Here is a 24,086-nt window from a genome sequence, read left to right on the forward strand (position 1 = left end):
TCCACGCATTTTGACTCAGTGACGAGGTGGCCGAGTGGTTAAGGCGATGGACTGCTATCGTTAAGGGGCATATTTTGACCTCGTAACTGCTAAAGATAATCAGTAATGTCAAAGCTCAATGCTTTTCCTTTGGAAAACTTTCCACGCATTTCGACTCAGTGACGAGGTGGCCGAGTGGTTAAGGCGATGGACTGCTAATCCATTGTGCTCTGCACGCGTGGGTTCGAATCCCATCCTCGTCGATTCTGTTCTTTCCGATGATACACTATCATTAAGGGCCATGTTTTCACCTATCTCATAACTGCTACTATATGACTAACATCAAACCTCAGCGCTTTTCTATTGGAAAACTTTCACTCACCGTGAGTCGTTGACGAGGTGGCCGAGTGGTTAAGGCGATGGACTGCTAATCCATTGTGCTCTGCACGCGTGGGTTCGAATCCCATCCTCGTCGATTGCATTTGCAAAGGGTGTCATCTCTTTCCAAAGATACAGTATCGTTAAGGGGCATATTGTGACCTTGTAACTGCTAAAGATAATCAGTAATGTCAAAGCTCAATGCTTATCCTTTGGAAAACTTTCCACTCATTTTGACTCAGTGACGAGGTGGCCGAGTGGTTATGGCGATGGACTGCTAACACATTGTGCTAGGGATATTTGATGCCCTATCTCACAACTGCCACAAATAAGCAGCAATGTGAAACCTTGATAACTTTCCATCAGAAAACATTCCACTGAATGTGTCCAGTGACGAGGTGGCCGAGTGGTTAAAGCGATGGACTACTAATCCATTGTGCTCTGCACGCGTGGGTTCGAATCCCATCCTCGTCGATTCTATTCTTTCCGAAGATACACTATCATTAAGGGCCATGTTTTCACCTATCTCATAACTGCTACTATATAATGACTAACATCAAACCTCAGCGCTTTTCTATTGGAAAACTTTCACTCACCGTGAGTCGTTGACGAGGTGGCCGAGTGGTTAAGGCGATGGACTGCTAATCCATTGTGCTCTACACGCGTGGGTTCGAATCCCATCCTCGTCGATTCTATTCTTTCCAAAGATACACTATCATTAAGTGCCATGTTTTCACCTATCTCATAACTGCTACTATATAATGACTAACATCAAACCTCAGCGCTTTTCTATTGGAAAACTTTCACTCACCGTGAGTCGTTGACGAGGTGGCCGAGTGGTTAAGGCGATGGACTGCTAATCCATTGTGCTCTGCACGCGTGGGTTCGAATCCCATCCTCGTCGATTCTATTCTTTCCGAAGATACACTATCATTAAGGGCCATGTTTTCACCTATCTCATAACTGCTACTATATAATGACTAACATCAAACCTCAGCGCTTTTCTATTGGAAAACTTTCACTCACCGTGAGTCGTTGACGAGGTGGCCGAGTGGTTAAGGCGATGGACTGCTAATCCATTGTGCTCTGCACGCGTGGGTTCGAATCCCATCCTCGTCGATTCTATTCTTTCCGAAGATACACTATCATTAAGGGCCATGTTTTCACCTATCTCATAACTGCTACTATATAATGACTAACATCAAAACTCAGCGCTTTTCTATTGGAAAACTTTCACTCACCGTGAGTCGTTGACGAGGTGGCCGAGTGGTTAAGGCGATGGACTGCTAATCCATTGTGCTCTGCACGCGTGGGTTCGAATCCCATCCTAGTCGATTCTATTCTTTCTGAAGATACACTATCATTAAGGGCCATGTTTTCACCTATCTCATAACTGCTACTATATAATGACTAACATCAAACCTCAGCGCTTTTCTATTGGAAAACTTTCACTCACCGTGAGTCGTTGACTAGGTGGCCGAGTGGTTAAGGCGATGGACTGCTAATCCATTGTGCTCTGCACGCGTGGGTTCGAATCCCATCCTCGTCGATTGCATTTGCAAAGGATGTCATCTCTTTCCAAAGATACAGTATCGTTAAGGGGCATATTGTGACCTCGTAACTGCTAAAGATAATCAGTAATGTCAAAGCTCAATGCTTTTCCTTTGGAAAACTTTCCACGCATTTTGACTCAGTGACGAGGTGGCCGAGTGGTTAAGGCGATGGACTGCTATCGTTAAGGGGCATATTTTGACCTCGTAACTGCTAAAGATAATCAGTAATGTCAAAGCTCAATGCTTTTCCTTTGGAAAACTTTCCACGCATTTCGACTCAGTGACGAGGTGGCCGAGTGGTTAAGGTGATGGACTGCTAATCCATTGTGCTCTGCACGCGTGGGTTCGAATCCCATCCTCGTCGATTCTATTCTTTCCGATGATACACTATCATTAAGGGCCATGTTTTCACCTATCTCATAACTGCTACTATATGACTAACATCAAACCTCAGCGCTTTTCTATTGGAAAACTTTCACTCACCGTGAGTCGTTGACGAGGTGGCCGAGTGGTTAAGGCGATGGACTGCTAATCCATTGTGCTCTGCACGCGTGGGTTCGAATCCCATCCTCGTCGATTGCATTTGCAAAGGGTGTCATCTCTTTCCAAAGATACAGTATCGTTAAGGGGCATATTGTGACCTTGTAACTGCTAAAGATAATCAGTAATGTCAAAGCTCAATGCTTTTCCTTTGGAAAACTTTCCACTCATTTTGACTCAGTGACGAGGTGGCCGAGTGGTTATGGCGATGGACTGCTAACACATTGTGCTAGGGATATTTGATGCCCTATCTCACAACTGCCACAAATAAGCAGCAATGTGAAACCTTGATAACTTTCCGTCAGAAAACATTCCACTGAATGTGTCAAGTGACGAGGTGGCCGAGTGGTTAAGGCGATGGACTGCTAATCCATTGTGCTCTGCACGCGTGGGTTCGAATCCCATCCTCGTCGATTGCATTTGCAAAGGATGTCATCTCTTTCCAAAGATACAGTATCGTTAAGGGGCATATTTTGACCTCGTAACTGCTAAAGATAATCAGTAATGTCAAAGCTCAATGCTTTTCCTTTGGAAAACTTTCCACGCATTTTGACTCAGTGACGAGGTGGCCGAGTGGTTAAGGCGATGGACTGCTATCGTTAAGGGGCATATTTTGACCTCGTAACTGCTAAAGATAATCAGTAATGTCAAAGCTCAATGCTTTTCCTTTGGAAAACTTTCCACGCATTTCGACTCAGTGACGAGGTGGCCGAGTGGTTAAGGCGATGGACTGCTAATCCATTGTGCTCTGCACGCGTGGGTTCGAATCCCATCCTCGTCGATTCTATTCTTTCCGATGATACACTATCATTAAGGGCCATGTTTTCACCTATCTCATAACTGCTACTATAGGACTAACATCAAACCTCAGCGCTTTTCTATTGGAAAACTTTCACTCACCGTGAGTCGTTGACGAGGTGGCCGAGTGGTTAAGGCGATGGACTGCTAATCCATTGTGCTCTGCACGCGAGGGTTCGAATCCCATCCTCGTCGATTCTATTCTTTCCGAAGATACACTATCATTAAGGGCCATGTTTTCACCTATCTCATAACTGCTACTATATGACTAACATCAAACCTCAGCGCTTTTCTATTGGAAAACTTTTACTCACCTTGAGTCGTTGACGAGGTGGCCGAGTGGTTAAGGCGATGGACTGCTAATCCATTGTGCTCTACACGCGTGGGTTCGAATCCCATCCTCGTCGATTCTATTCTTTCCGAAGATACACTATCATTAAGTGCCATGTTTTCACCTATCTCATAACTGCTACTATATAATGACTAACATCAAACCTCAGCGCTTTTCTATTGGAAAACTTTCACTCACCGTGAGTCGTTGACGAGGTGGCCGAGTGGTTAAGGCGATGGACTGCTAATCCATTGTGCTCTGCACGCGTGGGTTCGAATCCCATCCTCGTCGATTGCATTTGCAAAGGATGTCATCTCTTTCCAAAGATACACTATCATTAAGGGCCATGTTTTCACCTATCTCATAACTGCTACTATATAATGACTAACATCAAACCTCAGCGCTTTTCTATTGGAAAACTTTCACTCACCGTGAGTCGTTGACGAGGTGGCCGAGTGGTTAAGGAGTTGGACTGCTAATCCATTGTGCTCTGCACGCGTGGGTTCGAATCCCATCCTCGTCGATTCTATTCTTTCCGAAGTTACACTATCATTAAGGGCAATGTTTTCACCTATCTCATAACTGCTACTATATGACTAACATCAAACCTCAGCGCTTTTCTATTGGAAAACTTTCACTCACCGTGAGTCGTTGACGAGGTGGCCGAGTGGTTAAGGCGATGGACTGCTAATCCATTGTGCTCTGCACGCGTGGGTTCGAATCCCATCCTCGTCGATTGCATTTGCAAAGGATGTCATCTCTTTCCAAAGATACAGTATCGTTAAGGGGCATATTGTGACCTCGTAACTGCTAAAGATAATCAGTAATGTCAAAGCTCAATGCTTTTCCTTTGGAAAACTTTCCACGCATTTTGACTCAGTGACGAGGTGGCCGAGTGGTTAAGGCGATGGACTGCTATCGTTAAGGGGCATATTTTGACCTCGTAACTGCTAAAGATAATCAGTAATGTCAAAGCTCAATGCTTTTCCTTTGGAAAACTTTCCATGCATTTCGACTCAGTGACGAGGTGGCCGAGTGGTTAAGGCGATGGACTGCTAATCCATTGTGCTCTGCACGCCTGGGTTCGAATCCCATCCTCGTCGATTCTATTCTTTCCGATGATACACTATCATTAAGGGCCATGTTTTCACCTATCTCATAACTGCTACTATATGACTAACATCAAACCTCAGCGCTTTTCTATTGGAAAACTTTCACTCACCGTGAGTCGTTGACGAGGTGGCCGAGTGGTTAAGGCGATGGACTGCTAATCCATTGTGCTCTGCACGCGTGGGTTCGAATCCCATCCTCGTCGATTGCATTTGCAAAGGGTGTCATCTCTTTCCAAAGATACAGTATCGTTAAGGGGCATATTGTGACCTTGTAACTGCTAAAGATAATCAGTAATGTCAAAGCTCAATGCTTATCCTTTGGAAAACTTTCCACTCATTTTGACTCAGTGACGAGGTGGCCGAGTGGTTATGGCGATGGACTGCTAACACATTGTGCTAGGGATATTTGATGCCCTATCTCACAACTGCCACAAATAAGCAGCAATGTGAAACCTTGATAACTTTCCGTCAGAAAACATTCCACTGAATGTGTCCAGTGACGAGGTGGCCGAGTGGTTAAAGCGATGGACTACTAATCCATTGTGCTCTGCACGCGTGGGTTCGAATCCCATCCTCGTCGATTATATTCTTTCCGAAGATACACTATCATTAAGGGCCATGTTTTCACCTATCTCATAACTGCTACTATATAATGACTAACATCAAACCTCAGCGCTTTTCTATTGGAAAACTTTCACTCACCGTGAGTCGTTGACGAGGTGGCCGAGTGGTTAAGGCGATGGACTGCTAATCCATTGTGCTCTACACGCGTGGGTTTGAATCCCATCCTCGTCGATTCTATTCTTTCCGAAGATACACTATCATTAAGTGCCATGTTTTCACCTATCTCATAACTGCTACTATATAATGACTAACATCAAACCTCAGCGCTTTTCTATTGGAAAACTTTCACTCACCGTGAGTCGTTGACGAGGTGGCCGAGTGGTTAAGGCGATGGACTGCTAATCCATTGTGCTCTGCACGCGTGGGTTCGAATCCCATCCTCGTCGATTCTATTCTTTCCGAAGATACACTATCATTAAGGGCCATGTTTTCACCTATCTCATAACTGCTACTATATAATGACTAACATCAAACCTCAGCGCTTTTCTATTGGAAAACTTTCACTCACCGTGAGTCGTTGACGAGGTGGCCGAGTGGTTAAGGCGATGGACTGCTAATCCATTGTGCTCTGCACGCGTGGGTTCGAATCCCATCCTCGTCGATTCTATTCTTTCCGAAGATACACTATCATTAAGGGCCATGTTTTCACCTATCTCATAACTGCTACTATATAATGACTAACATCAAAACTCAGCGCTTTTCTATTGGAAAACTTTCACACACCGTGAGTCGTTGACGAGGTGGCCGAGTGGTTAAGGCGATGGACTGCTAATCCATTGTGCTCTGCACGCGTGGGTTCGAATCCCATCCTCGTCGATTCTATTCTTTCCGAAGATACACTATCATTAAGGGCCATGTTTTCACCTATCTCATAACTGCTACTATATAATGACTAACATCAAACCTCAGCGCTTTTCTATTGGAAAACTTTCACTCACCGTGAGTCGTTGACGAGGTGGCCGAGTGGTTAAGGCGATGGACTGCTAATCCATTGTGCTCTGCACGCGTGGGTTCGAATCCCATCCTCGTCGATTCTATTCTTTCCGAAGATACACTATCATTAAGGGCCATGTTTTCACCTATCTCATAACTGCTACTATATGACTAACATCAAACCTCAGCGCTTTTCTATTGGAAAACTTTCACTCACCGTGAGTCGTTGACGAGGTGGCCGAGTGGTTAAGGCGATGGACTGCTAATCCATTGTGCTCTGCACGCGTGGGTTCGAATCCCATCCTAGTCGATTCTATTCTTTCCGAAGATACACTATCATTAAGGGCCATGTTTTCACCTATCTCATAACTGCTACTATATAATGACTAACATCAAACCTCAGCGCTTTTCTATTGGAAAACTTTCACTCACCGTGAGTCGTTGACGAGGTGGCCGAGTGGTTAAGGCGATGGACTGCTAATCCATTGTGCTCTGCACGCGTGGGTTCGAATCCCATCCTAGTCGATTCTATTCTTTCCGAAGATACACTATCATTAAGGGCCATGTTTTCACCTATCTCATAACTGCTACTATATAATGACTAACATCAAACCTCAGCGCTTTTCTATTGGAAAACTTTCACTCACCCTGAGTCGTTGACTAGGTGGCCGAGTGGTTAAGGCGATGGACTGCTAATCCATTGTGCTCTGCACGCGTGGGTTCGAATCCCATCCTCGTCGATTGCATTTGCAAAGGATGTCATCTCTTTCCAAAGATACAGTATCGTTAAGGGGCATATTGTGACCTCGTAACTGCTAAAGATAATCAGTAATGTCAAAGCTCAATGCTTTTCCTTTGGAAAACTTTCCACGCATTTTGACTCAGTGACGAGGTGGCCGAGTGGTTAAGGCGATGGACTGCTATCGTTAAGGGGCATATTTTGACCTCGTAACTGCTAAAGATAATCAGTAATGTCAAAGCTCAATGCTTTTCCTTTGGAAAACTTTCCACGCATTTCAACTCAGTGACGAGGTGGCCGAGTGGTTAAGGTGATGGACTGCTAATCCATTGTGCTCTGCACGCGTGGGTTCGAATCCCATCCTCGTCGATTCTATTCTTTCCGATGATCACTGGGCGAAATAAGCAGGAATCAGGGGATATGTTGACCGGATATTTTTTATCACACGCAGCATATCAGGACCATATTTGATGATATCCTGAGTTTTTAAGAATCAGTTAAAATATTGATTTATTTGCTTCCTGATTTGGTGATCAGATATCAGGGGTGCATATACCCAAAGCACAGGTCGCACACAGTTTATGGATTTTGCGGTAGGCCTGGCATCACAAGGCTAACAGAGGAAAACGGTACAATCGTAACTTTTCTATTTTCTCAGTTCAAACTCGAAATACAAAGACGATAAGTTAAGTTTGGCTAGAGGAGTCATACATGTTTACCATGAAAGTTCAAACAGAATTAAAAATATGTTACAGGCCTAGTTTAGCATTTGTAATTGGTCCAACCGTGATAATTGAAGATGCTGTGTTAAATTTAATAGCGTGGCACACGAATCATAAGCCATAGTTCGCATCAGAAGTGTTCATGCATGCACGATAAAAAATCAGTTCATTTGCGTGTATTAGCCTACATCTAACCCGTACAGGTCATTTAATTTTCATTATTTAATCCTGTGATTATTAATGACACTCATGTTAACATGAAACATGGACTGAAGATGGCGTGATTGAAGTCAATATAACCACATATTTCACAAAGATAATTTAAACAAACAGTTAGTTTACCAAATAGCCTGTTTTTCGCACTTTTTTGCTTAATATCTCTGGTCATAGGCTATTTATTGTGGACCCTTCATTGTTGGATAGTTGGTGTAGCCTAGTATGATGTGTCTACCTATTTACGTTTCCACACCAAATCTTGACAAAACGCTGACTAAGCCAGAGCGGTATAAAAGGCTACGGATGTATCAGTTCTCTGATAGGCCCAGGGTCTGCCTAATTAACACACATGCCCTATACACATGCGAGGAATAAAGACCACTTTACTTTCCCGCCTTCCCCCTGTCTGTCAAAAACTTATTAGGTTCAGCTGTTGCAGCGATGTCGAGGTGTAGTCTGGACGTTTTGGGCCTAGGTCTATAGCCTATTTAACTCAGTATATTCTAAAATTTATTCTGCTGTTGTCACGGTTTGATGAAGCCAGATGTTCTTTTTTCGTGGGGCTTTGAAGACGAAGCATCAGAGACAGGACGTTGGAATCACTTCACCAGTTTGATGGAGTGTTCAATCCCTGAGGTAAGTGTTGGGCTATTAGCTACTGATAGTGGATAGATTGATGATTGCTTAGGCCAGGGGTCGGCAACCTTTTTTGCCTGGAGAGCCACTTTTACCAAATTTATTTATTTTTTTAGTCTCATAAAGACGGTTACAAGAAAACGTTTGTAGGCTATAATTAACGTACAGTTAGGCCTACTTTCATTCAACAGAGGGCTTTTTTTTATCCATTTTCTACTAGTTTAATAGTCTAGTCTACACATAAAAGTAATGTGCAAGTATGTAAAGTGGAATGACAGAAGTAGCTTCTAGGCCGTAGGCTTCTCATGTATGCTAAACACCACCCCATATTTTCCCAGTGTCCTTTGGTATGCAAAGTATAGTTCACAACACAACACTCAATTGTCATTGGCGAAATTGAACATTAGAGAGATTAGATTTGGTGATGGCCTTGTCTGGCTGGCTCATATTCAGTGAGGTGAAGTTTCATGCAAGAATTGAGGCCGTCATCATTTAAGGGCAACTCCACGCAAAACTGTCATAGGCTATATCCATTTGTTTGATATTGACATGGCAACGAACCGCGAATGTAGGCCTAACAATATTGTGCAGGCTACGGTTAGAGTCAGGTAAGTTATAAATTACTCAGATACACTAATACATTTTAATTAAATAGTCCTACTCATTATTATTTTCAAAAGCTGAGCCGCATCAGAGGGATTGGGTTGCCGACCCCTGGATTAGTAGTTAGGTGTGTCGCAATTAATTTCAAACGGAAATTCGATCGGAAAAACACATTGCAATCTGTCAGCCCTCTCATCAAGACGGGATCTAAGTCACGTCTTTGTTACAGATCGATTGGTCAGTCCAAGGGTCTCCTTAATAAAATCACATTGTTGGTTATGAAAAGACAGTTTATTGTTGTTGCGTATGTGCTGTGATTTTGTTAATGTCTTAGACAAAGCAAGTAAGGGCAAGCAAACATTTCATTGATGAACCTAGTAGAAATTATATACATTCAAAAAATGATCTAGAATTACACTCAAATTACAACTTCAATTATTTACACTTCAGGATGGGTAAAGACCAAAATAAACCAAACAAGACTACATATTTGGAGTGGAACTAATTTACTTGAAAACAAAAGACGAAATCAACAACAGAAACTAACCTCACTCCTTACTAACAAGACTAACAAAATGTATACAAAGAATACAAAGTTCTATTCAAAGGATCACAGTTAAACACATCTTGCAGATGGAATTGTTGTTACTACATTAACTCTTTCCTCTCTGATTGCAGAAAAAGCCACTTTGCAGCAGCATGAAGCACACTGGCCAAGAATTCTTTTGAAGGGAATGTAAGAAGCATGTGACCATGGGACATACTGTGTTCCCCAAACAGTGCAGGTACTGTTGTTACCATAGTGCCACTTGTCACCATGTTCTTCAAACCAGTTAACTTCGGCAACAACATGTTCAGCTACTTTAACAGAATCCTCCCTCAAGACATAGACCAGTACCTTCCAAATATATTGAATCTGTCCTGGGCGTGTCGTTGCAGCCAGATCAATGATGGGATCACCTGTTAGTGCATCACATCTCAACCACTTAGCACAGATAAGTGCAGAGGACCCAGTACGATAATTGGATGCCGAAAAGACATCCCCAGCTAAACTGAATCGGTGACAATATGTATAGTGTAAAGACACTCTCAAAATTGTTTCACTTGGGTACAGGATTTTAAACATGGACATTAGTGCAGAATTTTGGACAAATGACATTGTGCTCTGTCTGATGGGAGGAAGCATTATTTCCAGAGTTTTGTCATACTCATACCAATTAGTGAGCCTCAGGTCATGAGCAAGGCCGTATAAGACCTCAAAGTGCTCAGATGTCACAACGGGATTGGTGCTGAAAACACATTGAACCTCAAAATCAAAAGTCTCAGAGGAAAAGGGGGATGTCAGCTGGCTACCAGTAACCTGCCATTCAGTGAGCCACTTTCTCATTATATTAAGCTCGGTATCACGGTTATTGGTGTGGTACTGACCTAGTGTGCCATTAGCTCTTTCAAAGGAAAAACACCAAAAACCATGAACTGGCCCATAATCCTCAATGCAAGCTTTTAGGTGTAAATGAAGATGCATGTTCATGGTACACCATGACTTTCCGTATCGTTCCTGAAATGAGGTGCAGAACATCTTAAGGCATCTGTGTGCATCCTCAAGGTCCCTCTGACAGATTACACGGCAACACAACAATTGGGCTGCTGAAATGAACATTCTCCAAATTATGTAATCATTCTCAGGTATGATTCCCTTCAGTGCATAGGTGGAATAAACACAAACCCACAATTTCCACTGGGCTGCCGTGAAACCTTCAAAACCAGCATCAATTTTAGAGGGTAAACCAGAGTCAGTGCTGCTTGGCAGTTTCATAGAATTTACTCTCTCCTGAAGGACTACAAAGTTGTCTTTAGACAGGACCCCCTGCTCTTTCCATGCTTGCATGACCCTTTTTGCTGTGCCCTCTAATAGGTTGTGCATAGGGTCAATAACATGCATGCGGACTACATCAAAGTAGGGTAGGTCATGAAGACAACTGTACCTAGCCCCATATGTGCCTTCAATTCTGGCTCTTTCGGCTTTGTTTTTGGCCATCTTGGCTCTTTTGGCATACATGCAGTGTTCTGTGTTTGTTCGGGAGGGCCAATCTTCCTCAAAACCAGAGAAGTCTACCTTATTTTCTGCTGTCCTAAGAAACGACTTTGTACATTTACTGCAACCTCTTGTGGCAAAGTGGCCGAGAAATCCCGCCACCTTCCTCGCTGCAGGAATGTCGCTGGCAATGCACATTAGAGCAGCACGGATTAGGAGCTGCCCGCCATTTCCGTTAGTGCAGTAGACCCCACCCCATAGTTTTTGCAGGTCGACAACAAGAGGCTCTAAAAAACCGTTAATGTGGTGTGTTGGCTCCTTTGGTCCAGGGATGATGCCGACAACAATGATATTTTTGTATTTACATCTCTCTTCCCTTGGCAGATTCATAACTGTAAGATAAATGACTCCCACAGAATCATGGATGTCTTTGTACGGTTGAAACCAATCCACATTAAGCATAAGGCCAAGATTGCCAGAAGCACTCAAAAATGGCTGGCCTGCAACTACACCGAAATCTTTCCATACCTGGCCATCAAAAACGTCTGCATAGGTCCCTTCCGGGACAGTGCGAGATCTCCACTTTTCACAGGCGTCACTAAATTTGGGTCTATTCACTAAATCCTTAATGGATTGTATTATACTCCTGTAGCAGTACATCTTCTTAGGGTAAAGGTGCTCCTTTCCCCCCTTTCCCAAAACAGACCTCATCAAGATGGTGCCACATTTCTGCCTGAACTTTTTTTGAGGGTGACTTGGAAAGGCTACATGGTAACAAGTGTTAGCAGTCCTCCTAATAATGTTGCCACGTTCATCTAACACTGTCTTGACTGCCTCATCTAAAGTGTAGACAGAGTTACACATAGGGCAGACTATATACTTTTGAAAGTCATCTTTATTAAAACCCGTGTGCTTTCTGACGAGGTACATCGATTTTGGGAAGAGATTGCTGAGGTGTCTGAGAGGTTCACTTTGGAACAGCATGCCTATTGCCTGAAGAAAGGCTTTTAGTACCCCTAAAAGTGACACAAATGCCCTGTCTGAAACTGTAAAGAAACATTTCCATTTGGAAAGCATCATTAGAAGGAACACAATTACATTGTGTGTGCTTGAAGGCTCCATGGGGTCGCTAGCTTCTTCAAGCTCCTCGCTGTCATAGTCACTGAGAATCTCTGGATCCTCATTTATAGACTGTGTAGAAGTAATAGAGTGCAGATTGTATGAAATTAATGTAGTTTAAATGTAATTGAATGTTTAACTGGATTTAAATGTTCTAAATAAAAGAGTTTACAATACTTTTGGAGAACATAGTTTTATTCATCATGATTACAGATACAAATTAAATATGAAATCTAAATGTGTTTACCTGCTCATCCAAGGAGTCGGAGTCTGAGGGTATGGATCTGCTCATCTGAATAACACAGAACCGTAAATTAAAAAAAAGAAATGGCAATGCAACTGATCTCAGCTGATATTTGGTCTATAATGGAGTGGAATGGAAATTTCTAAGTGACCCCAAACTTTTGAACGGCAATGCATGTTTTGATTACTATCATTAAAGTCTGAACGCTTGTAATGTTGTTCACCTCTTCGTCTTCTATGATGTCTTCACTGTCACAACACTGGTCTCCATGCATACTTGTGTCCACCTTAAGCAGGAGTTTTGTACAGTAGCATTAAGTTATAACGCAGTGTTTCCCACAGAATTGAATTGTATTTGTGGTGGTAGGTGTATTGGGGGGGGGGGGTTTAAATTATATTCTCTTGACCAATAAGTTTTTTCTGACTGAAAATGAACAGGGAACAATACCAACATTTCAGAGTCCAGACCTCAATCCGTCAAAAAAGTGAGCACAAGGCTAGAGTGATTTGCAAATAATTATTCCTGACTCAAAACCCGGATTGCTGTTAAAAAGTTGTGGTCTTGAATCATTGTGGAGACATGAAGAGGCTTGGTAGATATCACAAGAACCATTTTGAGCTCTGTGAATGCAAATAAAGATGTTTCTATTGATTTAAAAAGGGTATGAATAATTGACATGCCATTTTTCATAAAAATGTTAAAGATGAACACACTACTTTTTGATTCCATGTTTCTTCCACATTGTCTATCAACCTTTTGGCATGTGACGGTGTCATTTTCAGTCAGAACAAACATATTGGTCAAGAGAATCAACATTAAATCAATATTTGCCAGGGGGTATTAATCATTTTGTTCTTAACTGTAGCTGTAACATTATGGCTAACCTCAACAACACAACAGTGTTCTAACACTTCTATTCTAATTTAGTCCTATTTCAATAGTAGGCCACAGCATAGAAAATCATTTTTGTGGTGGTCAATTTTGATACTGTGATGGGCTGCCACAAATTAGTCAACGTATGGGAAACACTGTAAAGCGTGAAATTCCAATTATTGTAGAATTGTAATAGCAATTGTTAATTGACAGCTGTGATGTGAGTAATGTGGAGCCAATATTTTCACTTTATTGGGTGTTTAAGAAGGTATTCAGTAAATATTCTTGTAACATTTCATCTAGAATGCAAATTTGCTCACCCATTCATCCTGTATCTCTTGCTCATCTTGCTCTCTCTGCAGGTCTGTATTGGCCTATTAGTGAGAAACAGTTCATTTTTAAAACATTTTTGTAAGGAGTCTTAATAATGTATCCACTTATGTAATGAGCATTGTGTCCATGTCCTTCAGGTTTAATGTAGATCGGTTTGTGCCATTGTCAAAACTCACCTGAGAAACAGTGCCACTGGTCTGAGTGGTTTGCCTTGTGGTTAACTGTTTACGTGGAAAAAAGTCATTGATGAGGTCAGTTCGTTTTGAAACAAGTGATTTGCAGGGTATGAACATTTCATGGAGTTTCTTTATATGCCATTGTTATGGCCCGTAATGTACTGTAAGTGCTTTTAAGGCTATATTGAGTGCCCAGTTCCTCAAGAGACTTAGGATGTTTTTATGCTATGCAGTGGTGTCTACATAATGCGCAGCATACCCACTTAAAAAACATCACACTACAGTGTATGTATGACTCACTACCAGTGGTGTAGTCTAGTCATATTTTCACCATTATCACATCCTATTAGTTTTGGACATCAAGGTAAATACATTTATTAACAACAACAAAAAAAGAAATGTTGATGGGTAGAACCAACTCACCCCTTCTGAAACATCCCTTCGATGCCTGTAGAAGGTGGATTTTGACACCAGGTCATCACAATGTTCACAGTAGTGAAGGTAGCCCCGTTTGGACATGGATTATGCGGTTTTGCGAAAGGGTTAATTTAAATTGCGCTACTAATGCGTCTTCGTTTTTTACCCACTGATCTGAGATCTGAGCTTTAATCTTGCTTGCTGCTGTTGGAGAATCCCCGCCAGAACCTGCAGTGTCCAATCACATTAAATCGAATATTGCGATTCTCATGAATGATTGGACCTCGTCTGGCTCACTTATTCAAAATCGGGGATATAGATGAGTTAACGTTCATTACCATAGACTGTATATATAGAACTGGACAGTGTGCCGTCTGTTAAGAGTGATGCGAGCGTTAGTCCAGAGCCCCCTGGTGGCTGGCTGCAGTACAATGTGTAACTCCGCCCATCCCCATGTATTTCAATGGCCAAGTAGCCAACTTTCCGTGTCACTTTTCTCATCTAAAACTATTTTTGTATCAACAACTTTTTATTCGAAAAAATAGTTTTCAAGATGCTTCAATACACACAATTTTTCTTTTCTCGCTGAAATTATTTTTTTTAATGTTATATTAACAAATCTAAAAGGGCGTGTTTACACCTATGATTGACAGCTGGCTGCAGACACTACCGCGTCATCGCTCACTTATTTTAACACCTGATTTCGACCCTATGATTTCGACACATAATCTAACCTAAATAAGTGTTGCTGTTATTATCATTAGGCTATATCTTATCACAGTCTGACTAAATACATATTGATAGTCATACATTGTGTAGTTGCTGGTAAGAGACATCGTTGTTAGTTGTGACAGATTCTTTGTGAAAAAATATATGTTCTGTTCTTTCGTAGATGCTAAGTATATTAGCTCATAGCATGCTACATCATGCTAGCATTAGCCAGTTGATAGGTAAAGTAAAAGGGCTCTGCTATATTGATCCGAAGTGACGTTAGCCATAGTCACCATCATTTACAGTCCTACTTGTTTGAAATGGTTTAACGTAACCAGTGATTGCCGCCATCATCGTTGCAACTTCATTTGAATATACTTTGTCACTGGAGAAGGCGATGTAAAGTTTCATTTACGTTAACTCTTGCTTAGTTTTGCGAATGGCAAAAAACGCCACCTAGCCTGCTAGGTCGACAACCTCGGTATGCCCATTTATGAATCAGCCCGACAAATAACGTTACTTGTGTTTTAGTGAACACATTATTGGACCATAGCTTAACGTGAGGAGGGATTCAAAGTTACAAATGGCCAATTTGCTTAGTATGCTCAGAACAGCGGTATCTGAAAATGCGTTAAGGTATCGTTGTTACCTGCGATTGCACTGCTGGAGAAGCATTTTGCATGAGAAATCCTCCCGTAGCATTTTGCGGGGTAAATCCTCCCGTAGACGTACATCATTTCAAAATAATACGTCTAAATTGAAAACTGTGACAACTCATTGCTAGGCCCTCTCAATATGTCTGTAATCGTATGCCTCTACCACAGGCTTGCTAGTCTTTCACCAGAGAGGGTGCTCCATTATAAATCAAAAATGTAATACTGCAGCCTTCATGTCAGCTGTAAAAATATGAGAACATGGACCTACTACATCAGGACAGGATACTCTAAACATTTTACACATAATCAGGAAGCTACTTTGCTGTTCAGTGTGTGATGTGTTTAAAGTGGTACTACGTTTAAAGAAACATTTTTATTCTTTGTTTCAAGTGCATAAGAAAATACCACATTATGATGGTTATGGTTACCCTTAACAAATACAAAACAATATAATACTTAAAACAGGGATCAATCAATAGCCTAATGAAATAAACAATGAGGGGGGAAAGCAATAATAAATAATAATGCCCATTCAATCAATAATATAATAACAATAACATGGTAAGACTACATTAAGGAGAATATCAATAATAAACAATGTCAAATTAATCAACAGCCTATAATGAAAATAAAACAGTACTACTGCATACAAACCATAATGTATAAGAAGTGCTTAAAAGACCAAAAACTATCACAAGAACGAAGAGCACTGGGCAACTCATTCCACCAACATGGTACCACTGAGGAAAAGAGTCTTGAATTTGACCTAGCGTTTAAGACTGGTCGACACAACAGAAGTTCATCAGAAGACCACAGTGGGCGGTTGGGGATGTATATCTTGATCATTGAATTAAAATAACAAGGAGCAGATCCAGTCAATGTCCTATAGGCCAAAGTGAGAGATTTAAATTTAATTCTGTCTACTGTAGGGAGCCAATGGAGAGTAACTAGGAGAGGAGTTACGATGTGTCCTCTTTGGCTGATTGTGGCATGTTGCAGCATTCTGAATGATAGATCACACAAAAGAAATAAAAAACATTCAATATTGATTTAGTATCAACCAATAATTAATCTGATATTAACATTCTTGTAACATCTACATCTTTGTGTAGGCTACAGTTAAATACTAAGCAATGGCCTCTGACTTAAATACCAAGGCAGTTAAATGACCGTGGTATAGTCTACGTGATACACAGGACTACACAGTAAACCCATTTAAAATAGGCAAGGATATGTATTTAATAACATTTGGGGTTGCTCACAGTATACCCACCACTACAACTAACTAACTCGACTACACCACTAGTTAAATGGCGCATTGCAATTTACATTTTGTGTGAGTTCAGGGGCATACAGAAAGTTGAAGTTTGGGTGACATCAATAAAGAAAATAGAAACAAAGGGATGTGTACAGCCTCAAGTATAAATGATGTCACATTAACAGAAGGTTCAGAGCAGAGGCAGACCTTTCTTGGTGCCATGCAAGTTATTGAAAGTCATGTGTTTTCAGAACGTAGTGGTGCTGTGCCATGTCCCATGTATAAGGGGCTTCAGGTTGATCCAGTGACGGTGGGTGATGATGTCAGGGAGATGGATGTCAGGGTACTTGGAGAAAGGGGGAGGACATGCCACCTCAGACCACCCCAGCCAAACATCTTCACGTAGGCATTCCCTTGCTTGCAGACTAATGTAGACCACCTTGCCGCCACCTCCAGTACATTCAGTCATCACCCATATCTTACCTGCAAAAAGGAAAGTTACAATAAAGTTAGTCAGACAATTTTACAACATTACAAAGCATCTAATCAGGCACTCAACACCACTAGTAATACCAATTAATTAAATATATGTGTGCAATAAACTTCACAGCCTACCTATAATGTTAACTACACATTTAAATATGCGGTGTGAATGTTATTAACTTGCGTCAGCTTGAAAAATAACGTTATCAGTATGACTGATCATGGACGTTAGATGACAAACTAAGGTCTTTCTCAAATGTTCACCGATATCCCTGGGAAGTGACTGGTTCTTGGCGTAGCAGCTAGTGTTTAATGCAGGCGTTTCATTTATCGATCATTCACTTATGCGGTCTACAACTACTGACCTACCGATCTATTTTTTACAGTCTATGCTACCGACCTACCATCACAGAAGTAGCTCGAACAGAGGTGTCGTTAACGTTAGAAAAAATGGCTAGTAGTTACATTAACACGAGGTTGATGAGGTCCATGCTTCACATTACGTTAACGTTAACTTGCGTTGCTTTATCACATCATACCGTTGCTTTATCACATCATATACTGTACTGACTGTCTAGTGTTATTAATCCCCATGTACAGTCAATGGTAACTCCATGTTGAGATGGCATACATGATATTTGAAAACAGCAACAACTAATAAAACCAATTATATCATGCATCGACTGTTAAGGGAGCTGTGTGCTAATCTTCACTTCAATGACTAACTTAGCCTCCCGGTAACGTTAATGTAGCTGCTAACGTTAGCATGTAATTCGCTGTCCGCATTTCTGTTGTTAGCTCATTAGTATTCACCATACTAAATTGTCACAGTCTATAATCAACATAATAAGCTCTCTTAGACGTATTTAAGAACACCAATAGACAAAAAAACGTTTCAGTTGATATGCAACACTTACCAGACAAGAACAAACCGATTGTTGTTTGTACTGTTTAGCTAACTCAGTCACAGCCGTAAAATTCACCCAGCCAGCTAGCCTTCGGCGCCGAGTCAACCTGCGTTGTGGAAAGGAGAAGGGGGCGGGTTTCACTTGACAAGGGGCGTGTTTAACTCGCTGAGTGGCAACTGAGTGGGCGTGCCTGACCGCGACTCCTCTTCACTGCGCATGCTTCAACTTTTGCTGCGCAGCCGCACTTCAAATTGGCTCCAAATTTTCCAAGATGGCGTCGCCTCGGCGGCTTCAATTCCATAGAACACTGTAGAATGCAGCCACACTGTCCAGTTCTATATATACAGTCTATGTTCATTACAGTCAGCAGATCGGACACGGACAGTAGGTTCCAAGTAACTGTATTTCCCACTATTTTCTATTTCAAGTTGTAGTAGCAGTTAAGTATAACCATGAGCACTCCAAGGCGATCGCCAAATGAGATTGCAAATGCTTGGCGAAGGAGTTCGCGACAACTCTCGGATGAGGAGGAACATGCTAGTATCAATACGAGCCTTCGTGACGTTTTGAGGTAAGTTGAAATAAGATAATTATTTGTATCCATCCAGAGGTAGCTCTACATAAGTGTGTTTTTTCTAGAAAGGTAAAGTGTGAATAAAACGCTTAGGTAAAAAAAAAAGCTGATCTAACTGACGCTAACGTGATGGTCTAAATTAGCGTTAACGTTAGCGCCTATCATTAAATAACTGTTAGCTAAATAGTTGCTACGTTAGCTACCGGCAGAGACGGTTGAGAAATTTTGGGCGCGCGTTAATGTTAGCTACATAGCTGCTAGCTAGTAGCTAGTGTGACACTAGTGTAACGTTTATGTAGGCTGATTCGCATATGATGTGATTGAGTAACGTTAGCACTAAAGCTAGTTGCATTGGGACTGGTGTGTGTTGTTGTCAATGTTGCTCCAAAGTACGGTGGAGAGATAGATTATAGATTATTGTTCTGCCCCTCTTTCGCAAAAAAATTGTAACGTTAACGTTAGGCCTAACATGTTGTGCCGTTATTCCCAGGCGCGGGCGTTTTTTCCCGGTGCTCTGTCGAGTTGTGCTAACGTTACCTTGTCCAAATGAGCTAGAAGCTAGAACCGTAGCGCAAATTAATAGTATTTTGAATCACCGCAGTTTGAATCACACAACCACTAGTAGCTAGTCTGCACAGGATGAAACGTTTTCGCAATCTGGAGGAAATATTGTACATGTTAAGTTGATCTGTTTGCATCTTTCCTATTTAGATGTCTTGAAAAGGTCTTAAAAGTCTTTAAATTTGCATTTGGAAAATGTACAGATACCCTGTAGAATAGTAGAAGAGCACATTGGCATGTTAAGATAATTAAGTCCTTGAAATGTAAGGTTTATTTTAAGATATTTACTGACTGCCATTGTCAGGTGCTGTGGCATTCTGTTTCAGGAAAATATGCACTAAAATGCTCATGTGTCTCTCTCTTTCTTGATGCAGGGCAATGGGTGACATCAGAAGTTCGATTGATGATTTGAGAGGTGACCTAAAACAACTCCAGGACACTGTGACTGGAATGGGACAGCAGCCCTCCTCCAGCACCAACAACAAAGTGCCACATGAACTCTCGGTAAAGTATTTCATTGTATGTTTTAAAAGACCACGCCACCATTTTTTTAAATTGACTTATTCGCTGTTTCTCCAATTGCTTTACTAAGTGGATAAAAGCTTTTCTGCCATTGCATGTATTACCGCAGACCGATACAAACTCACTAACCTAGCTCAGCATAGTTCATTGATTTAAGTAGCCTGATGACCTCAATTTGTCAGGTCAATTTTGAGCTAGCTTGTGAGCTGTGTAGTCACAATATGTGCAAGTGTTAATGCTTACTTGGAACTATATTCTTCTGATTGCTGTCTGGGTGCAGTAATATCACAAAGCATCCAGGAACCACTTTGAAACGTCAAAAACCTTCAAAAAGACTGCTCTACTTTGTCACTGCACTCACAAGAGTATAGGTTCAAGTAAGTATATGCCTAGAAAGCACCAGGTGTCAATTTGCATTGACACTTGCACATGATGTGACTGCACATTTTGCCAGTAGTAATTACAAGAAAACCTGAATCATTATTATTTTCATATTTGCTTTTTTGAGCGACAGGCTATTGGGATACTCTGAAATGAGTGAACTAAGCTAATCTAGGTTAGTGGTGCTTGTCTCTGTCTGCAGGTAATGCATGCATCGTGACCTGCTTACCAAACTCTTGGCCAATTTCATAAATCAGTGATGTGGAACAATGCCACATTGTCAACTTAATAAACACTTTGAGAAATCATTTTGAGGGTCAAATGACCTGTTGAGCAAAAATGGTGGCTTTCCCTGCTCCCCTACAGTCTACTAGCGGAAAACCAGCCTTGTAAGATCTGCACTTGCTTCCCGGCAAAGTCTGAATTAGGAAGTCTCGTAGCTCAATCACTGATGGTGCCTTTAAGAAATGACACTATTGTTCCTAACAGTATTTCCTTGCATAAAACTTTCAATTATGTTTTTTTTTTTCACCAGGCACGAGTGAGGCGTATACACCGTGGGCTGGGAGAAGAGCTGCAGTGGCGAGTGGGACCTAATGACATGTATGTCCAATTTTACAATCTAGTAGAATGATATTTTCCCTTTATTTATAGCCTTGTTATTTGAGATCATTGCATACTATCAGTAGGAAAAAGAACACAGGGTTCCTATGCAGTATGGAAAACTTGGAAAAGTATGGAATTGATTTTAGTAATTTCAAGGTCTGGATAAGAATGGAGAAATATTTGTGTTTCCAGACTTGCATCTACAGTACTAAAATCACTTCACTCAGGTCATAATGAATCATTCCTAATGTTGTGTAGCTTAACTGTCCGTCTATGGAAGAATATTAGACTCAAATGTTTTGTACGTGTGTGTCACATTTTGAAACTGTAGAAATTATTTGTAACTGTAAAAATGGACACTTAAAATCGTTGGTGTTATTTTTTTGTTAAATCACAAATCATTTTTACAGTTACAAATCCTGATACACACACACACACACACAATACATATGAGGCGCTTCTCATCCCTAAGGTGGTGCAAAAGTCTGCACTTGCAGAAAAGATTTATAACTGCAGGACAACTTTTTGTGCGTAGAATATTGATTTGTAATTGTAGAATATTTTTGCAATGGTAAAATATTTTTCACTGGAGGATTATTTGTAGCTGTAAAACCGTAGAGTAGATTTGTAAGTGTAGGGCATATTTGTAATTTTGTACAGATCATTTTTACAGTTACAAATAATTTCTACAGTTTCAGAATGTGATACACACGTACAAAACATTTAAGTCTAATATTCTTCCATATCAGTCCACATCATCAAGATACAATTGAATGGGGGTCCTCAGAAAACCCTGGTACCAAAACCAAATTGAGATCTACCGAGAAGTTTGAAAATTTGAGTATGGAAAAAGTATGGAATTTTGAAATGGAAAATGTGTAGGAACCCTGAGGACAAGAAAATGTGTACTACCTGGATTTAACAGTGGATCGGCAGTGAACACTAAAATCAGTGTATGTTATTGTATATGTTTTCTGTTCAGTTTCAGATCGTCTCATAATGAGGAGGTAACGAAAGCAATCATCCAAGCCATTAAAGATTCTGGGGAGACTTGGGGACCAGAGAACTTGCTGAGAAGTACGATTTTAAACATATTCACCTGACATTCAAGTGATAAATGATCCACTGATGAGCCTGTATATTTTGACTCATTATTTGTTTCTTTCTCGCAGAAGCCTGCAACAAATTTTTTGAAAATCTGAAAACTCAAATGAGATTGGAACTCTCCGGGAGGGTGGATGAAATTAAAAACAAAAAAAAACTTGTTAGCAGACGTGACCGGGTAAGTAACTCTCACACCTTAAAGGAACACGCTGACTTTTTGGGACTTTAGCTTATTCACCGCATTATATACATACTTGGAACTATGTTTTCATTCAGGCAAAACACTGCTCCTTGGGGTTTGAAGAAGTAACACCAGAGCTTTTCAGGTGCTGCCTGCATATCACTTCGCCCAAGTAGCAGTGCTTTGCTTGAATGTGAACATGGTACCAAGTATGTATACCCTTACAAAATGGCTGTGTCTCTTTTTGACATTGTTATATGTACACATTGCAATTATACAAATCACACAGTTACATCCTGCATCACATCTCACGTGGGTTCTCGTCAAGGGTCGGTGTTAACCAGAAGGCGCACAGGCAGGCACAGAGCTAGTGAACCTAGGTCTTAAATCCAACAAGTTATGCTTTTTACAACAAGCTTTTTGATAGAAAAGTGGTGATTTAATTTCCATAACCTTTGTTTAGTGAACGCATAAAACAGTCAGTTCGTAAGCGAAATCAAGAATTACGATCTTTGAGTTTGTGAGATTTGACCTAAGGAGATGTGAGATTTGAGCTAAGGATCTTTGGTTCAGATCCAGCATCAATCATTCTGTCAATGTAAATAATCAACCCAACCTGAGGCAACCCGCAAATTCCTATATTCAAAGTTAGTCAGGAATGCCAGAACCAAAGATCCTTAGGTCAAATCTCACACATATCCTAGATCGTAATTCTTGATTTTGCTTACAAACTGACTGTTTTAAGCATTCACTAAACAAAGTTTATGGAAATTAATCACCTAGGTTCGCTAGCTCTGTGCCTGCCTGTGCGCGTACCGAGCGCACCGACCCTCAACGGATGTGATGCAGGACGTAACCCCGCCCCCTGAGCGAGATCTCTCCCTCAACCCCCCCACCCCACAAAATGTAGGAGTCCCCTGGGGAACACAGTGAATAAACTTAAGTCCCAAAATATTGGTGTGTTTGGTTACTGCTAGGCATTTGCAGCCAATGGTACTCTTTGGTTCAGGGAAGGATCAAACGAGTATGAACTTGTGGATACGAAGGCAAGGCACTGGTCTTAAAGGAGAACTCTAGACAATTTTAACACAGAGCTCAAGCTATGTTATGAGGGCATGTACTCAATTTTGTTTTGTTAGGGAAAAGTGATGGAATTTTACATTTGACTTACAGTGGGACACTGAAATAAAGGCATTTTATTTTTTTCTAAAGGAGGGCCTTGGTATCCAGAAGTTCATATTGTACTATAGAATTCTAATGTCTTCTCCAGCATGCCATATCACTAATAATATGCAATCTCTTATGTCTTGTAGCTTTTCAAACGACGACTTCAGGTGGGAGGTCAGGTCCTGGAAGGAGAAGACCTCCTTTACCTTCAAAGAGCAGACGCTGCCTTTATGTCGGATGAGGAGAGTGGGGAGGAGGACAAGGGGACATTCGTGGTCCTCCCTCCTAAATGGAGAACTACAAGGCTAACAAGAATTCTACACCAATGCCAAAAACAGTTGGAAACAAATGGGAGGCTCGGCCGGAAGCCAGGGTGTCTGAGGCAGCGGGTCCAAGAAAGGGGGCGTGTGTCATCCCGTGACCCCCCTACAGGCGGGAATGCCATGTATATTGATTTGAGCAACTGATACAAGAAATAAAGATCATGTAACAAACTTTATTGCCTGTTGTATGTGAATTTTCATAGTAGAGTAAAATAGTCATTGGGAGTAGGTGTAATTCAAAGTAAATAATGTAATTTAGTGTGTAATTTATTTGAAATATTACAATGTTG

At 41.2% G+C, this 24,086-nt stretch overlaps 1 protein-coding gene and 16 non-coding genes across 17 annotated transcripts; all 17 read left to right on the plus strand.

The window, feature by feature from the left end:
* Window positions 1-160: 160 nt before the first annotated feature.
* trnas-gcu lies at window positions 161-242 on the plus strand. Its single transcript has one exon. It is a non-coding gene; the product is annotated as a tRNA-Ser (tRNA).
* Window positions 243-372: 130 nt separating this feature from the next.
* On the plus strand, window positions 373-454 carry trnas-gcu. The gene has a single exon. It is a non-coding gene; the product is annotated as a tRNA-Ser (tRNA).
* Window positions 455-749: 295 nt separating this feature from the next.
* trnas-acu lies at window positions 750-831 on the plus strand. Its single transcript has one exon. It is a non-coding gene; the product is annotated as a tRNA-Ser (tRNA).
* A 348-nt stretch (window positions 832-1,179) lies between these two features.
* On the plus strand, window positions 1,180-1,261 carry trnas-gcu. The gene has a single exon. It is a non-coding gene; the product is annotated as a tRNA-Ser (tRNA).
* A 133-nt stretch (window positions 1,262-1,394) lies between these two features.
* trnas-gcu lies at window positions 1,395-1,476 on the plus strand. The gene has a single exon. It is a non-coding gene; the product is annotated as a tRNA-Ser (tRNA).
* Window positions 1,477-2,404: 928 nt separating this feature from the next.
* On the plus strand, window positions 2,405-2,486 carry trnas-gcu. Its single transcript has one exon. It is a non-coding gene; the product is annotated as a tRNA-Ser (tRNA).
* A 295-nt stretch (window positions 2,487-2,781) lies between these two features.
* On the plus strand, window positions 2,782-2,863 carry trnas-gcu. The gene has a single exon. It is a non-coding gene; the product is annotated as a tRNA-Ser (tRNA).
* A 286-nt stretch (window positions 2,864-3,149) lies between these two features.
* trnas-gcu lies at window positions 3,150-3,231 on the plus strand. The gene has a single exon. It is a non-coding gene; the product is annotated as a tRNA-Ser (tRNA).
* Window positions 3,232-3,788: 557 nt separating this feature from the next.
* Window positions 3,789-3,870, plus strand: trnas-gcu. The gene has a single exon. It is a non-coding gene; the product is annotated as a tRNA-Ser (tRNA).
* Window positions 3,871-4,232: 362 nt separating this feature from the next.
* On the plus strand, window positions 4,233-4,314 carry trnas-gcu. The gene has a single exon. It is a non-coding gene; the product is annotated as a tRNA-Ser (tRNA).
* A 498-nt stretch (window positions 4,315-4,812) lies between these two features.
* trnas-gcu lies at window positions 4,813-4,894 on the plus strand. Its single transcript has one exon. It is a non-coding gene; the product is annotated as a tRNA-Ser (tRNA).
* Window positions 4,895-5,189: 295 nt separating this feature from the next.
* On the plus strand, window positions 5,190-5,271 carry trnas-acu. The gene has a single exon. It is a non-coding gene; the product is annotated as a tRNA-Ser (tRNA).
* Window positions 5,272-5,619: 348 nt separating this feature from the next.
* trnas-gcu lies at window positions 5,620-5,701 on the plus strand. The gene has a single exon. It is a non-coding gene; the product is annotated as a tRNA-Ser (tRNA).
* A 133-nt stretch (window positions 5,702-5,834) lies between these two features.
* On the plus strand, window positions 5,835-5,916 carry trnas-gcu. Its single transcript has one exon. It is a non-coding gene; the product is annotated as a tRNA-Ser (tRNA).
* A 133-nt stretch (window positions 5,917-6,049) lies between these two features.
* trnas-gcu lies at window positions 6,050-6,131 on the plus strand. The gene has a single exon. It is a non-coding gene; the product is annotated as a tRNA-Ser (tRNA).
* A 133-nt stretch (window positions 6,132-6,264) lies between these two features.
* trnas-gcu lies at window positions 6,265-6,346 on the plus strand. Its single transcript has one exon. It is a non-coding gene; the product is annotated as a tRNA-Ser (tRNA).
* A 12,342-nt stretch (window positions 6,347-18,688) lies between these two features.
* Window positions 18,689-23,967, plus strand: LOC121689930 (uncharacterized protein C14orf93-like). Its single transcript, XM_042070188.1, has 6 exons — window positions 18,689-18,948; window positions 19,887-20,016; window positions 20,951-21,018; window positions 22,004-22,098; window positions 22,194-22,303; window positions 23,620-23,967. The coding sequence occupies exons 1-6, from the start codon at window positions 18,830-18,832 to the stop codon at window positions 23,938-23,940; spliced, it is 843 nt and encodes a 280-aa protein (XP_041926122.1). The 5' UTR covers window positions 18,689-18,829; the 3' UTR covers window positions 23,941-23,967.
* Window positions 23,968-24,086: the final 119 nt, after the last annotated feature.

The sequence above is a fragment of the Alosa sapidissima genome, chromosome 18 (assembly GCF_018492685.1).
Source record: "Alosa sapidissima isolate fAloSap1 chromosome 18, fAloSap1.pri, whole genome shotgun sequence".
NCBI lineage: Eukaryota > Metazoa > Chordata > Actinopteri > Clupeiformes > Clupeidae > Alosa > Alosa sapidissima.

Bases quoted from the DNA above. Each gene is read 5' to 3' on its own strand.
- LOC121689930 (XM_042070188.1), top strand. From the start codon at position 18,830: ATGAGCACTCCAAGGCGATCGCCAAATGAGATTGCAAATGCTTGGCGA. The intron at 18,949-19,886 runs GTAAGTTGAAAT...TTCTTGATGCAG, and splicing joins AGCCTTCGTGACGTTTTGAG to GGCAATGGGTGACATCAGAA. The intron at 22,304-23,619 runs GTAAGTAACTCT...TATGTCTTGTAG, and splicing joins TTGTTAGCAGACGTGACCGG to CTTTTCAAACGACGACTTCA.